Below are 17399 nucleotides of genomic sequence, written 5' to 3' on the forward strand. Positions count from 1 at the left end.
TAGGGATGCTATGAAAACTATGTTGGAACATCCTGTTTTAATGTCTTTAATAAGATAGGTAGATAGGTAGGTACGTAGATAGATAGATAGATAGATAGACAGACAGATAGATAGACAGACAGACAAACGGTCATAGATACTGTCTCACTGATACTGCTTTCTAATTGGAAATCATCTAGAGAGTTTCCTTCTTCCCTTTTTTCTTCGTTTCCTTCCTTCAGTGCTTTCTTCCATAATTATTGTGTACCTATCATGGACCAAGACCTAAGCTGGGCCCTGGGATTAGGTGAGTTGGTAAAGAAAAGTAATAAAGGATGAATTAAACAAAGTTCCTGTCCTTTAACAGTTCACGATGTACTGTGACAGAAAAGCAAATAAACAACTAAATTACAATGTCATAAGTACTAAAATTAAACTAGGGGCAAAAAGCTTACAAGCACAGAGGAAGGGGTGTATAATTCTGTCTTGGGAAGTCAAAGGTGATATATGAGTTAGATCATGAAGGATGACTAGTTCACCAAGTAGAGAAGAGGTGAGGGGGCAGCCTTATAGACACAGGGAATAGCTTGTACAAGGGCACTAATTCATGAGAGAGCATGGCATCTTCTAAGCCAGTTTGTGTGATAGAACAACAGGCTGGGAAAGTAAATTGGCATGATCTTTCCTCTGTCTGGAATCTCACTTGTGTTTTCAAATATCCAAATACTCCTCATTTGTCAAAAATTAGTTCAAATACCACGTACTCCAGGAAATCTTCTCTGTAATAATTCCTATTGATCTAGTGAAACTATTTGAGTATTTTTAAGCCTATTTATAAAGTCAATAAATGTTTTATGAATGACAAAATCATTGTCTAAACACAGTACATTACTTCTGTTTAAACTGCATGTGTTAACAGTTTCTCAAAAAGTTAAAATAGAATCTAGCAATTCCACTCTACCAATTCCACATCTAGGTATATGGCCCAAAGAATTGAAAACAGTAACTCCAACAACAGATACTTGTACACCAATGTCCACAGCAGCATTATTCATGATAGCCAAAAGGTGAAAACAACCCAAGCATCCATCAACAAATGAATGGGTAAACAAAATGTGATATATTCATACTATGGAATATTATTCAGCCTTAAAAAGTAAGGAAGTTCTGATACATGCCACAACATGGATGAACCCTAAAAATATTATACTAAGTGAAATAAAATAGATAAAAGAGGGAAAATATTGTATGATTCTGCTTATCTAAGTAAGGTACCTAGACAGAAAGTAGAATAGAGGTTACTGGGGACTGGAGGGGAAGGATAATGAGGAGTTAATGTTTAATTGTTTGAGATGTCAAAAAATTCTAGAAATGAATAGTAGTAATGGTTGTACAACATTGTGAATGTACTTAATGCCACTAAATTATACGCTTAAAAATGATTAAAATAGAAGATTTTATGTATATTTTACCACAGTAAAAACTTACCAGAAAAAAAATTGTATGTGTTAAGAGACACTATCCCAAACGTGTGATCTGAACAATAAAGGTAAACAAAGAAGGTATTTTTGTTCCTGGAAGCAAATAGGAACCATCCAAATTAGAAGAAGTAAAGATCTATCTACAGCTATAATTAAAAACGTTTACATCACGTTCTTTATATATTTGTGTGCCCCTACATTGGGTGCGTAGATATTTACAAGTGTTATATCCTCTTGTTGGATTGTTCCCTTGATCATTATATAATGCCCTTCTTTGTCTCTTTTTACAGTTTTTGTTTTAAAGTCTATTTTGTCTGATATGAGTACTGCTACCCCAGCTTTCTTTTCATTGTCATTTGCGTGGAGTATCTTTTTCCATCCCTTCACTTTCAGTTTGTGAGTGTCTTGAGGTCTGAAGTGTGTCTCTTGTATGCAGCATATATATGGGTCTTGGTGTTTTATCCAACAACAACAAAAAACGTTTAAAGCTTTTAGATAAAAGTTTAAAATATATTTGGAATGGCTAGAAATGCGACATATCACATGGAGAAACACATTCACAAGGAGAGGAATTCATTCTCCTTTTCAAATAGTGCATTACCTACCTCCTGTTGCTGTTCAAAGTCCTGGGATGCTGGTCTCTCCAATCCTGGACCATCTGTCTCTGAGCAATTTTCTCCTCCATTGAGTTCAAGTGCTCCACTCTCTTCATTGGTTCCACTGACTCCCTTATCTCCACTTCCCTCCTTGCCTCTTCTTCCACTGCCTATATTGGCTCCATGTACTTCATGGTCCCCAATGGCTGCACTGCCCCAACTGTTTGCACTTCCTCCATGGCTTCTACTGGCTCTCTGGTTTCCATAGCTGCTACAGGTTCCTTCTCCTCCATCACTTCCATCTCTACCATCTTGCTTGCAGCTTCTGCCTCTGCCATAATTTGTCCTGATAACAAGACCCAATTAATAAAAGAAAGCCACCCAACAAAAATACATTTGAAAGTCAGGAAATGAAACAGAATTAGGATATGTTCTAAATATGTGTCATACATATGTACCATTTCCAGGCATGTTTTCACTCTATGTGAACACTACTGGTATGATATACACAAGAAAAATGTCCCATGTCCTGTCAATTTTAAATATTGAATTAACACCATAGCCACCATCAATTCCCTGGCTGCGTTTGGATGGCAGATGCAAAAGAACTTGTATCCTTTATTAGGAACATGTGTTAGGTCAGTAGCAAGAATACATAATTTTTTCTTAAATAATAGACTACTTCAAGCATTAGCAGCTTCACAGCCACATGAATAATCAAGCCCATATCTTTGGCTCAACCACAACGTATTTTAATAATTATTCTTGCAATATGTCTAATTCATGTTTATTTTAACATTTGCCTTGATTTTCCAACATGTGTATTGACTGCTTTGCTACAGAATCCCATTGATTGTTCTACTACCACCAGGAAGTTCAGTAATATAGATCTCATTAAGCTAAGATAATCGTTTAATTAGTTGCTAAGAACACCAAGCTTAACAATATGTCCCAGTGATCTTTTGCATAAGAGACAACATAAACATGTACCAATGATAATTCTAAAAGCTAATTTATTTGACAATGGAATTCTTGGTAGATTATTTAGTTGGCAAAAAAGACAAAAATGTTGAATGATCTATAGTCTGTTCTGTCATGTATAGTCTCCTAATAACATTTGAAAATTAACCAAACAGTATATGGATTTCAATATTATAAAGCAAAAAATTCTCCCACTGTTAATTTTTCTCTAAAAATGTAAAAACATGCTATATTAACTAATCTTCTTTGAGATCAGGTTAAATACATACCATGAACAAATATAAATAAAAACACACTGGCTGTTTAGAGCAGCAGCAAGAAACTATATATACAGCAAACAACTGGTAGCATGCCAAAACACTACTTCACTTCACTAAATATTATCACTTTGGGCAGCTACTCTATAAGAGGATAAAATTGAATGAGTATTGAATTTAATTATAGCAGTTTTCAGAATTCCAAGAATAATGCTATTCTAGTACGTTGCAACCTAAAAATATCAAGTAAGAGTCAAGTTTGCAATTCATTTTCTAGCAAATTTAGAGATTTTGTTTGCAAATATCAGGGCTTCATCTTACAGTTATTAAGTGCACACTACTTAATTTATCACCCCATTTCTCACACTCATTGTGGTTTTACAGGTTAGGAAGATTCAGTAGCATTAATTTTAACAGAAACACCCAGACAATTCCAGTTATAAAGAAACTAATAAATATTTGAATGGTAATAAAATGTAATATACAAAAAATGTAAAATTAAGTGTTTTGCATTAAAATAATTTAAAATCTCTTATTGAAAATCAACCATTTACCAATATGCAAGTGCAATTCATTTACCCTCTTGGTAATAAATTTTGAAAGTAAACCAAAGATGCAAATAGATCTGAAATTATAAAACATGGATAGTGCAAGTAATCCAAGAAAACCAACCTTGGCCAACTAGCAGCATCATCACAATTATTGTCTTTGTCATCAACAGCCTCATCATTGTCATCATCATCATGATGTTCACTGACATCATTAGCCTGATCAACCTGGTTATCCAAGTCATCATTACCATTGTCATGGTCATAGGTATCTTCATAAGCATCATTAGAATCATCATCATCACCTTCAGTATCAGCACCGGCATCATAGAGTTCTACATAATCACCATCCTCTTCAGGTGGCTGAATGACAGGTGCAGGAGTTAACCAATCATTCCGGAAGATTTCAGAGAGTGCATTATAGCCTACCCATTCATTTGTCAAGTAAACGGGGGGTGATATTTTTCCTACTTTAAATCCATCTGGAACCTGTGTACACAAGAAAGGTTAATGTAGTCTTTAGTAGCCTTTCATTTTCTTCTAGATTGGAAAGTTTCCAAGCTGACAATATTTTTAAATATATTTTCAACGGAAATGAAGACATTTACTCACTAGAAAGAGCCAAGATTTTTGTGAGGATGAAATGCCAAATCCGAACCTCAAGCTGTGATCATTAATGGCCTTTCTGGATCACACAGGGCAAAATTTACTCACTTTGATTTTTATTATCCCTACTTGTCTGCTGAGGAGTAAACATTTGGTTTTGGTACTGGAGAGTAGAATAGATGATTTGACGCTCTATAGAAGATATAGTCACTTTTTCCTTTTGTTTTGTCCTCTGATATTGGGATTAACACATAGCTCCTAAAATTGATACGTTAATTTCCCAACTCTAGTTTTACACAACATAGGTTGTCTTAATGTAACTCAAACACTTCTAAGATGCAAATTAATATAAATCCACCTTTAAGTATAGTATGTGTCATATAAGCAACCTCTGAGCATCCTGAAAGGGATGTGTGTGTGGTAGGGTAGGGGTAATCACAAAAGTTAAATGAAATGATCTGAAAGCACACTGAAAAAAGAATTGGATGACTTTTTATTTATGCTATTAGAAGGCATTTTACTTTTCACTAAATATTTTTGTTTTACACATTGCCTTACCAGACCAAGAAATAACATTAGACAAAAATTGAGCCTCTAGCCTCTACTCCTTAATTTGAGATTAACTTCGACAAATAGCTTTTTGTCACTCCTCTCTAGAATATGTTCTGACACAAGAATGTGAAAATAAAATATTTTGTGATCAATTAAATGATTTTCCACTTCAAATTTAATTTCTAGATTTTAAATTCTGCATACTCACATAGCAATGGAAATCTATCTTTGAAAAATTACTTAAAAATCTAAACAGTTTAACCTTCCCTTCAAGTGAAGATGAAAGTACGTAAGGTAAAAGAAATTGAAAACTAAAATGAAAAGACTAAATGTGCTAAGAATTAAAATGGAAACCTACATGGACGTCAACCAGCAACTTCTGATCAATAGTAGAATAAGGCGGTGATGACTGGGACCTCCTCCCAGTCACGGGACTGTCTTCCTCAGAAGAAGATCCTGTGAAATGTCAAAATGATATTAGTAACAGTGGTGATCACAACTATTGCCTTCATTTTTATAGCATACCAGTTCAATCCCTTGGTATTTTTCTTGTAGCCTCTTTCCATTCAGGAAATATAATTTGATAGATTCTCATGGGGCCAGGATCTTAGGTTCTGTTTTCAAGGGTAGTGACAGTCTCAAGGTTGGTTCTGTCTGTAGACCTACATGGCTTTTCTGTTTTTGATATTAAGTGTATACTTACTAAATATTTCTGTGTTAGAAGATACACAGTAAGACTAGTAGACAGATAGTTCCATTAAAAAAAAAAAAGAATGTATCAAGAATAGGAAGGGCTGGATGGTACCACTGGCCTTCCATACTAACCAGTAGAATAAGAGCCCAACAGTGTATTAGAAGATGATATATTAGAAAAAACTCGCAAGAGGAGAATTGACTCGGCAATCTTAATCCCCCAAATCCACTCAATGATATATCCTCAAGTATTTCAATATAGCTGAGAAGTGAACAACTGAAAAGAGACAAAACTTGACCCTTTTTATAACGCTGGGAAACTTTCCATAGTGGCTCTGTGTAATAAAACTTTCTGCAGTAATAGAAGTGTTCTGGAGAGGGAGTCAAGATGGCGGCGTAAGCAGACTCGGAACTCACCTCCTCCCATGGACACAGCCAATTTACAACTACTCGTGGAAAAATTACCCCTGAGACAGAACTGAAAACTGCATAAGAGGAACTCCTGCAACAACGGACAATCCTAACTGAGGTAGAAGAGGCAGAGACTCCCTTCTGGAGAGGAAAAACGCCGCCTTCACAAGCCGCCAGCTTCACGGCATACGGGAGCAGCTCACAGGTACGGAGCCGCCCTGGAGGCGCGGGGCCCAGAGCCGGGGAGCGGCCCCGCTGTGGGCATTTTGTGGACCCAGCACAATCGAGATGAGTGGCATAATATCTGACTTTTCCTGCTACTAAAACACTGGGGAGTACCCCCAGAAAACCCAGTTCACAAAGAAACTAAAACTGGCTCTTAAAGGGCCCGCATGCAAACTCACCCGTTTCAGAAAGCATCCTAAAATCACCAGAAAGAAAGGTGCACAGTGCTGTGGTGAAAAGAGACTCACATAATAGGCCCTTAGTGCATCTCGGTGAGGGGTGAGACCTCTCCAGGGACTGGGACATTGGCGGCGGCCATTGTTGTGCCCGGTGTGGGCCTGCTGACACAGAGGCCATTGGAGTTCTCCCTGGGGCCTGCTAGCCCAGGGTCTGCCACACCCACTAGAGAACCGACTTAATCCAGGTCAGCCAGGGCAGGCAGCCCACCCTAGAGACTGGCCCTACCCAACAAGAAGCCCTCAGGCAACTTGTGGGCCTGCATAGATTGGTGACTGGATTCTCTGCAGCCTGGCAACTGAGCCGACTTGAGCGGGGCAGGGTGTGCACAAGGAGCGGGTGGAGAGTGTGGGGTGGTGGCGGAGTGTGTGGGGCTCCCGCCGTGGAGAGAATGGGTCCGCTTGGGGAGGTCGGGGCACTCATACGGGGCAGGACTGTGTTGACTGTGTGTGTGGACCTGTGGGCAGCAGGGGTTGTCAGCTGCAGAAGACTTGTGCTTCTCAAAGACCCACATAGGAGGTTTGCCCCACCTTCCAAAGCCTGAAACAATTGGGTGCTCCTGTGCCTGAGGCCAGCCCCACCCAGCTGCAATCCTCAGAGAGCTGACAAGAGACATAATAGGCTAGAGGCTTACAGCAATTGTAAGGCCCTGAGCCTAACAACCTGCCACGCTGGGGGCCTACTCACTTAAAAGAAATACTGCAACACAAATGTGGTATTAGAACTTGCAGCCAACTGTGCTGGGGCTCCCCACACCTGATAAAGAGACTGAAGGGCCCACAACAACTACAAGGAGCTGAGCATTACAACAGCTGGCCAGGAGCATAACTCAACCTCCCTGGGCACCTACAGGGAGAGAAAACAGGCCACAACAGAAGGACACACGTAGCCCACATAGGGGTCACCCCTGGAACATTGAGAACTGAGGGAAGCACACTGGAAGCCTCCTAAGGCATCACTTACATAAGGTCACCTATCCAAGAGCAGGAGACGTAGCTGACCTACATAATACGTAGACACAAGCACAGGGAAAGAGGCAAAATGAGGAGGCAAAAGAATACATTCCAAGAAAGGGAACAGGACAAAACCCCAGAAAAGGAACTAAGTGAAACAGAAATGAGCAACCTACCAGACAGACAGTTCAAACTAAGAGTCTTAAGGATGCTCACTGATCTGGGGAGAAGAGTAGATGAACTCAGTGAGAATGTCAACAAAGAAATGGAAGATATAAAAAAGAACCAATCAGAAATGAAGAATACAATACTGGAAATGAAAAATTCACTAGAGGGACTCAAAAGCAGAGTAGAGGATACAGAAGAATGGATCTGTGAGCTGGACGAAAGACTAGAAGAAATTACCCAAGGTGAACAGGTAAAAGAGAAAAGAATTAAAAAGAGTGAGGACAGTCTAAGGGACCTCTGGGACAACATCAAGCGCACTAACATCCGTGTTATAGGTGTCCCGGAAGGAGAAGAGCGAGACAAGGGGGCAGAGAATCTATTTCAAGAAATAATAGATGAAAACTTCCCTAACCTAAGGAAGGAAACAGACATCTAGGTACAGGAAGCACAGAGAGCCCCAAACAAGATAAACCCAAAGAGGCCCTCACCAAGACACATCATAATCAAAATGTCCAGAATTAAAGATAAAGAGAGAATCCTAAAAGCCGCAAGAGAATGTCAAGTTACATGCAAAGGAAAGCCCATAAGGCTATCAGCTGACTTCTCAGCAGAAACCTTACAGGCTAGAAGAGAATGGCACGATATATTTAAAGTGCTAAAAGGAAAAAACTTACAGCCAAGAATACTCTACCCAGCAAGGTTATCATTCAAAATTGAAGGAGAGATCAAAATTTTCCCAGACAAGCAAAAATTAAAGGAGTTTGTCACCAAGAAACCAGTGCTACAAGAAATGTTAAAGGGACTGATTTAAGGGGAAAAGAGAAGACCACAAATAGGAAAAATTATCTATTTCAATGATTAGAACGTAATGGATACAAATACACAAAAAAGAGGTTAGATATGATATCAAAAACATAAAAGGAGGGAGGAGGGGAGTTAAGAGTACAGCTTTCAGACAGAGGTCAAACTTAAGTGACCATCAATTCTGTATAGAAGAAGAAATGAACAGAGAAGGACTACTAAAACACTGAGGAAAAAAAAAGTTAAAAAATGGCAGTAAGTACATACTTATCAATAGCTACTTTAAACGTCAATGGACTAATTGCTCCAATTAAGAGGCATAGGGTGGCTGACTGGATAAAAAAAACAAGACCCATATATATGCTGCATAGAAGAGACACACTTCAGACCTCAAGACACTCACAAACTGAAAGTGAAGGGATGGAAAAAGATACTCCATGCAAATGGCAATGAAAAGAAAGCTGGGGTAGCAGTACTCATATCAGACAAAATAGACTTTAAAACAAAAACTGTAAAATGAGACAAAGAAGGGCGTTACATAATGATCAAGGGAACAATCCAACAAGAGGATATAACACTTGTAAATATCTACGCACCCAATGTAGGTGCACCTAAATATATAAAGCAATTATTAACAGACATAAAAAGAGAAATAGTAACACAAGAATAGTAGGGGACTTTAACACTCCACTTACACCAACGGATAGATCATCCAAACAGAAGATCAATAAGGAAACATTGGCCTTAAACGACACACCAGAACAGATGGACCTAGTAGATATATACAGAGCATTCCATCCAAAAACTGAAGAATACATGTTCTTTTCAAATGCACATGGAACATTCTCCAGGATTGATCACATATTAGGCCACAAAACAAGTCTCCATAAATTTAGGAAGATTGAAATAATACCAAGCATCTTTTCTGACCACAATGGTATGAAAATAGAAATCAACTATAGGAAGAAAATCAGAAAAGCCACAAATACGTGAAGATTAAACAAAATGCTACTGAACAACGACTGGGTTAACAAAGAAATCAAAAAATACCTGGAGACAAATGAAAATGAAAATACGACATGCCAGAATTTATGGGATACAGCAAAAGCGGTTCTAAGAGGGAAGTTTATAGCGATACAGGCCTATCTCAACAAACAAGAAAAATCTCAAATAAACAATCTAACAATGCTCCTAAAGGAACTGGACAAAGAAGAACAAACAAAGCCCAAAATCAGTAGAAGAAGGGAAATAATAAAAATCAGAGCAGAAATAAATGAAATAGAGACCAAAAAAACAATAGAAAAAATTAATAAAACCAAGAGCTGGTTCTTTGAAAATATCAACAAAATTGACAAATCTTTAGCTAGACTCACCAAGAAAAAAAGAGAGAAGGCACAAATAAGTAAAATCAGAAATGAAAGAGGAGAGGTTACAACAGACACCTCGGAAATACAAAAGATTATAAGAGAATACTATGAAAAGCTATATGCCAACCAATTCGACAATCTGGAAGAAATGGATAAATTCTTAGAATCATACAACCTTCCAAAACTGGATCAAGAAGAAGTAGAGAATTTGAATAGACCAATCACCAGTAAGGAGATCGAAAGAGTAATCACAAACCTCCCCAAAAACAAAAGTCCAGGACCAGACGGCTTCCCTGGGGAATTCTACCAAACATTCAAAGAAGACTTAATACCTATCCTTCTCAAACTCTTCCAAAAAATTGAGGAGGGGGGGAAGCTCCCTAACTCATTCTACGAAGCTGACATGACCCTGATACCAAAACTAGACAAGGACAACACAAAAAAAGAAAATTACAGGCCAATATCAATGATGAACATCGATGCAAAAATCCTCAACAAAATACTAGCAAATCGCATACAACAATATGTTAAAAAGATTATACACCATGATCAAGTGGGATTTATTCCAGGGATGCAGGGATAGTGTAACATTCACAAATCAATTAACCTAATACACCACATTAATAAAATGAAGAATAAAAATCACATGATCATCTCAATAGATGCAGAGAAAGCATTTGACAAGATACAGCATCCATTTATGATAAAAACTCTGAATAAAATGGGTATAGAAGGAAAGTACCTCAGCATAATAAAGACCATATATGAGAAACCCACAGCTAATATCACCCTCAATGGTGAAAAACTGAAAGCTATCCCTCTAAGAACAGGAACCAGACAAGGATGCCCACTCTCACCATTCCTATTTAACATAGTACTGGAAGTCCTAGCCAGAGCAATCAGGCAAGAGAAAGAAATAAAAGGGATCCAAATTGGAAAGGAAGAAGTGCAACTGTCACTATTTGCAGATGACATGATTTTATATATAGAAAACGCTAAAGAATCCACCAGAAAACTTTTAGAAGTAATTAATGAATATGGTAAAGTTGCAGGATACAAAATCAACATACAAAAATCAGCTGCATTTCTGTACGCTAACAACGAAGTAGCAGAAAGAGAAATTAAGAATACCATCCCATTTACAATTGCAACAAAAAGAATAAAATACCTAGGAATAAACTTAACCAAAGAGGTGAAAGATCTGTACACTGAAAACTATAAAACATTTCTGAAAGAAATTGAAGAAGATACAAAGAAATGGAAAGATGTTCTATGCTCTTGGATTGGAAGAACTAACATAGTTAAGATGTCCATACTTCCTAAAGCAATCTATAGATTCAATGCAATCCCTATCAAAGTTCCAACAACATTTTTCACAGAAATAGAACAAAGAATCCTAAAATTTATATGTAACAACAAAAGACCCCGAATAGCTAAAGGAATCCTGAGAAAAAAGAACAAAGCTGGAGGTATCACACTCCCTGATTTCAAAATATACTACAAAGCTATAGTAACCAAAACAGCATGGTACTGGCACAAAAACAGACACACAGATCAATGGAATAGAATCGAAAGCCCAGAAATATACCCACACATCTGTGGACAGCTAATCTTTGACAAAGGAGCCAAGAACATACAATGGAGAAAAGAAAGTCTCTTCAACAAATGGTGTTGGGAAAACTGGATAGCCATATGCAAAAAAATGAAAGTAGACCCTTAACTTACACCATACACAAAAATTAACTCCAAATGGATTAAAGACTTGAATGTAAGACCTGAAACTGTGAAACTTCTAGAAGAAAACATAGGCAGTGCGGCTCTTGACATCGGTCTTAGCAACATCTTTCCAAACACCACGTCTGACCGGGCAAGAGAAACAATAGAAAAAATAAACAAATGGGACTACATCAAACTAAAAAGCTTCTGCACAGCAAAGGAAACCATCAACAAAACGAAAAGACAACCTAACAACTGGGAGAAGATATTTGCAAACCATACTTCTGATGAGGGATTTATCTCCAAAATATATAAAGAACTCATGCATCTCAACAACAAAAAAACTACCAACCCAATTAAAAAATGGGCAAAAGACCTGAACAGACATTTCTCCAAAGAAGATATACAGATGGCCAACAGACACATGAAAAGATGTTCAAAATCACTAACTATCAGGGAAATGCAAATCAAAACTACAATGAGATATCACCTCACGCCCGTCAGAATGGCTATAATTAACAAGACAGGAAACAACATGTGTTGGAGAGGATGTGGAGGGAAGGGAACTCTCATACACTGCTGGTGGGAGTGCACACTGGTGCAGCCACTATGGAAAACAGTGTGGAGATTCCTCAAAAATCAAGGATAGAACTACCATATGATCCAGCTATTCCACTGTTGGGTATTTATCCAAAGAACGTGAAAACACCAATTTGTAAAGGTACATGCACCCCTGTGTTCATTGCAGTGTTATTCACAATAGCCAAGACTTGGAAGCAACCTAAGTGCCCATCAAGGGACGAATGGATAAAGAAGCTGTGGTATATATACACAATGGAATATTACTCAGCCATAAGAAATGATGAAATCCAGCCATTTGTGACAACATGGATGGACCTTGAGGGTATTATGCAAAGTGAAATAAGTCAGAGGGAGAAGGTCAAATACCGTATGATCTCCTTCATTAAGTAGTAGATAATAACAACAATAAACAAACACATAGGGACAGAGATTGGATTGGTGGTTACCAGAGGGGAAGGGGGGAGGGAGGAGGGTGAAAGGGATAATTCGGTACATGTGTGTGGTGATGGGTTGTACTTAGTATTTTGGTGGTGAACATGATGTAATCTATGCAGAAATAGAAGTACAATGATGTACACCTGAAATTTTTACAATGTTATAAACCAATGTTACTGCAATAAACAAAAAATTAAAAAAAAAAAAGAACTGTTCTGTATCTGTACTGCCCAATACAGTAGCCACTAGCTACACGTGGCTATTGAGCATTTGAAATATCTCCAGTGTCCCTGAGGGGTTGACTTTTTAATTTTATTTCATTTTCATTTTCGTTTTAATTTTAATAGCCACATGTTGTTAGTGGCTATCACAATGCACAGCTCAATTCTATAGTGTAAATATTTCCATTTAAAATGCAAATTTGTCTGTATTTTTTACATTAGGATTTAAATAGTGGTATAGTAAATAACACCCGTGGTTAAAATCCATTGAGAATATTTAGGCTCAAACATCAGTAGATCTAGGTGAGTGTACTTAGAAAAATCTTCACTAGGGGGATGCTCAGGTCTCTGTTTATTGTTTTTGTGTGGTTGAATTTTAAAGATAAATAGTACTATCTTTCTTTTATTTGCAGCCTTAGGTATAGACACAATTACAAAAAGTGTGTACTTGCAAACACTACAATCTTTTGAGAATATTATACCGAACACATCCTACAATTTGTGTCCACATCTTCTGGCACTGTTGTACTTTTGCAGTTTATAATCTTTCTGCAGGAAACCATTTTCTCTCAAGTCTCTTGGTGTGTTATTAGGCTAAAAAAGAAGTTTGGGTGAGTGTTTGAGATTTTGAAGCAAATTGGTAGGAAGGTGCTCTGATTTCCTGCATGATGAAGTATGCAATCTCATGGGAACTTCAAATGGGCTATGTAGCACATACAATAAAATAATAGAAATGGCTTTTCAGTGTAAGATTTTATGAGTGGTTGGCTGAGTGCAGAAATCCTAGGTGAAATTATTAACATATATCTGAAGTAATCAAGGATCCAGTTACATTCTGGGGAAAGGGAAGAATGTTAGTGTGGTTGAAGAGTAGAATGCTTGGGGAAAGTGGTAGGTGAGGGTAAGGATGGGCATCCTTTTATAGACAGTATAGCATACAGGCTAAATCTCAGATTCTGGTGTCAAATTGCCTGGAGGACCTTGAGAAAATTAGTTAACTACTTTGTGTCTCATATGTGAAATGGGAATAATAACCGTACCTACCTCATTGGGTTTTATGTGTATTAACTGAGATAAAACAGGTGAAACTCTTAGAAAACACACTAAAATATAATAACTGTTCAATAAATAGCATCTATTGCTGGTAAAAAAAAAAAAAATAGAAATTTTAGAGCTGAAAAGAACTTTAGCTATTAGCTACACAGATGCTATCCCCTTCCCCCTCCCACCACTGTTCATGACTGCTTTGAGACCTAATCCAGAATTTCCTTATTTCAAGAAAGGCAATATGAATAAATCTTAAATTTTTGTTGTTTGCCCAGTATTCACAAAATCAGCCCTAGTCAAACCAAAAAGATTCTGGGGAAAAAATTCCTAAAGTTACTCTTCATCCAGGCTTATCTTATTTTTTTATTTATTTATTTTTTTGTCAGTAAAGGTCTATTTATTTATTTATTTTTTATTGCAGTAAAATTGGTTTATAACATTATATAAATTTCAGGTGTACATCATTATACTTCTATTTTCGCATAGATTACATCATGTTCACCACCTAAATACTAATTACAACGCATCACTACACACGTGCCGAATTCTCTCTTTCGCTGTCCTCCCTCCCCCCTTCCCCTCTGGTAACCACCAATCCAATCTCTGTCTCTATGTGTTTGTTTATTGTTGTAGATGTGGTACAGGCTTATCTTATTCCTCACAAGATAATATTTAAAAGAATTCTGCCATTATCTGAGTCTCCTAAGAAGAATGGGGTTTTTAAGCTCAGGTCTTTAAATAACTGATTTTCATACAGTATACCTATATATCCTTTTTATTATTAACATTTTAATAAAATCTGTACGCTACATTTTTACAGACGACATGGGGACTCAGTCAGACATTTTGTCCTTGCTTAACTTACTTCAATTGCATAAAAGTAGATAATCTCAGATTTTATGATCCAAGGCACAACTTTTGGCTTTGTTTATCATAACAAATCTATAATTAATTTAAACTCTCTCAAAAGCACCGCGTAAAATAAAACACTTGTTTTAAATTCATATCACAATTTGTGAAGTTATTTTCTATGATTCTATTAATTTTTCATTTATTTTGAATAAAAACATCAATTTGTAACCTTAAGGTATGTTTATGAGATACTGTGTATATCTTACTTTGTGGAGGTGAGATAACAAAGTGGTAAATAAAACATACGCTCACAACTACTCTAATATTTCATTATTCTAAGGATTGCCAATAAATTCTAGCCCAGGTGAGAGGCCTCTCCTAAGTTCCTTTCCAATTATAGAAACTAAAGTTGACATCCTCTGCGCCTCCCTAAATATGTTCCTCACTACTACCCAACTGAAAGAAGAAACTTCAGAAAAATTACTTTCCATTCCTCCAAGGTCGCCACTGACCACCCAATTGCCAAATCCAGTAGCGTCCTGGTTTTAATCCTACTTGGTCTCCTTAACACTTTTGATTCATTCCTTCTTGAAATACTTTCTTGACTTCTGCAATATAAACTGTTAAACATTAGCTTTGTGTTTTGACTGTTTAAACTTTGGCTTTGAATCACCTGATGCTGCTGGGTAATTTTGAGGATTTTGCGAACTCCTTTGTCTGATGTCAATGGGCTTCTGAGCTTGTTCCAAAAGAGACCGCTGAGGAACACTAATGAAAAGACAGAAAAGCATGTGCCATGTCCTATCATTCATAAAGGGAATGTACAAATCAACATCAAGATCAACAAAAAGTTTTAAGTATACGGGCATATACCAAACTGAAAAGAAGTAGAGCTTAAGTAACATTTTCCAATTTCCATTTTTCCCCAAATCTGCTATTTTATCTAGAACAGAGAAACAATTTCCAAAATATAAAAAAGTGTTTCCATATAGTATATGTTTCCTTCACATATATTTATTTCTAAAAATTCCTATAAACTATCTTTAAGCTAATATTCAGACATTATTATTACCTGGGTAACACAGCAATAAACATAACTTTATAGTGTATGCGAGGTTTTTAACATGATAAAAAAGCTAAGTTATTGCTATTTCAAATATTCCACTATTATCATTCTGATTTCAGGGTGCTTGAAATTTGTGTTTTTTAATGTCCTGTTCCTGACTGAGACAGCTAGATGGATGGACACATAGATAGGGCACTTTAGTTTTTACTATTCAAATTCAGGGAATATTTAGAAAGCTTTTTTGGACCAGTGCTGCTAAATGTTATAGTTGCTTTGGAATTTCTATATAAGAAGGACATTGGCTATTGATTTAGACTTTGACCAGGCAAGAGTCTTTTCTATGACCCCAAATTTCAGGAAAGGCTCGAGTTTCATTTAAATTAATTTTATAAATTTAACCACATTTAAAGTTATTATATTTGCTATTCATAAATTCAAAAACCCTTTTGTAATGTGAACAACCAATTCCAGTTTAACAGCAATATTGATTTTTATATACTGAATTTTTTATTTTTATTTTTCTATATATTGGATTTTATTAAAGTCATACCCCATAATATCAAAACCAGATATATGAAACTAAACTGGTTTTTCCCTTTGAGGTCAGAAAGACCATGACAACTCATTCATTGAATGCAGAGAAAGAGAAAGTTCCCAATCTTGCTTTCCAGTTTTCCAAGATTTTTGCACACCAGTTAAATCTAAGGACATAAATGTATGGGGTTTTAAAAAAATAATGAGGTAGGAGTATACATACTACATACTATCAACTCGATGCCATTTTACCATACTGTCCGGTATCTTGAATATAGTAAGTGCTCAAGAAATATTACCTGAATGACTGAGTAAATAAATATAGGCTATGAGTTGGGGTTAGAGGGGGTATGATTTTAAAAGTAAATCTATATTAAAATTTAGCTTTCAAATATAACACATTGCACATCTAAATTATGAAACATGATCTTTGAAAATTATTGAAGTTCATCAATATTACAGAGAAAAATACAGTGACTAGTTCATAATATCATTGACATAATATTGAGTTTTAGATTTGATTTTTCCCATCAGTCATTTCAGGTTTGCCCATTCTGTGGCATTAGCTTCTGAGGTTAGAGATTGTTTGTGTATGTGTTATATCATGTAGTACATGATATTCATGATGTATTATATAATAAAATGTGTGATTGAAGTACATGATACATGTGAACTTTCACGTCCTTTTATTGTAAATTACTAATTGAAAGTTGTCAAAGAATTCATTGTTGTTTCTTTTATTAAACTGTGGATTTCAGGGGCCGGCCGCGTGGCGCAAGCGGTTAAGTGCGCACACTCCGCTGTGGCGGCCCAGGGTTCGCCGGTTCAGAACCCGGGCGCGCACCAACACACGGCTTGTCAGGCCATGCTGTGGCGGCATCCCATATAAAGTGGAGGAAGATGGGCATGGATGTTAGCCCAGGGCCAGTGTTCCTCAGCAACAAAAGAGGAGGATTGGCAGATGTTAGCACAGGGCTGATCTTCCTCACAAAAAAAAATAAATTGTGGATTTACCAGCTAAGTATCAAACTAAATGACACTGAGATTGCAGTATGTCCAAATGTGAAAGACCTAGTTAATGGATCATTGCA

At 36.9% G+C, this 17399-nt stretch overlaps 1 protein-coding gene across 3 annotated transcripts in view; it reads right to left on the reverse strand.

Annotated features, from left to right (window-relative positions):
* The window catches only part of NRK (Nik related kinase), a 134779-nt gene that overhangs the window by 22954 nt on the left and 94426 nt on the right, over positions 1 to 17399 (reverse strand). For all 3 annotated transcript variants that reach the window (XM_087427318.1, XM_087427319.1, XM_087427317.1), the window contains exons 15-18: positions 15382 to 15476; positions 5359 to 5456; positions 3967 to 4331; positions 2066 to 2402 (exon numbers count right to left, since the gene is read on the reverse strand). In XM_087427318.1, coding sequence (XP_087283444.1) covers positions 2066 to 2402; positions 3967 to 4331; positions 5359 to 5456; positions 15382 to 15476 — 895 coding nt within the window. The remainder of the gene's footprint in view (positions 1 to 2065; positions 2403 to 3966; positions 4332 to 5358; positions 5457 to 15381; positions 15477 to 17399) is intronic.

Source organism: Ceratotherium simum, chromosome X, assembly GCF_057802395.1.
Source record: "Ceratotherium simum simum isolate JZ-2026a chromosome X, ASM5780239v1, whole genome shotgun sequence".
NCBI classification, from domain to species: domain Eukaryota; kingdom Metazoa; phylum Chordata; class Mammalia; order Perissodactyla; family Rhinocerotidae; genus Ceratotherium; species Ceratotherium simum.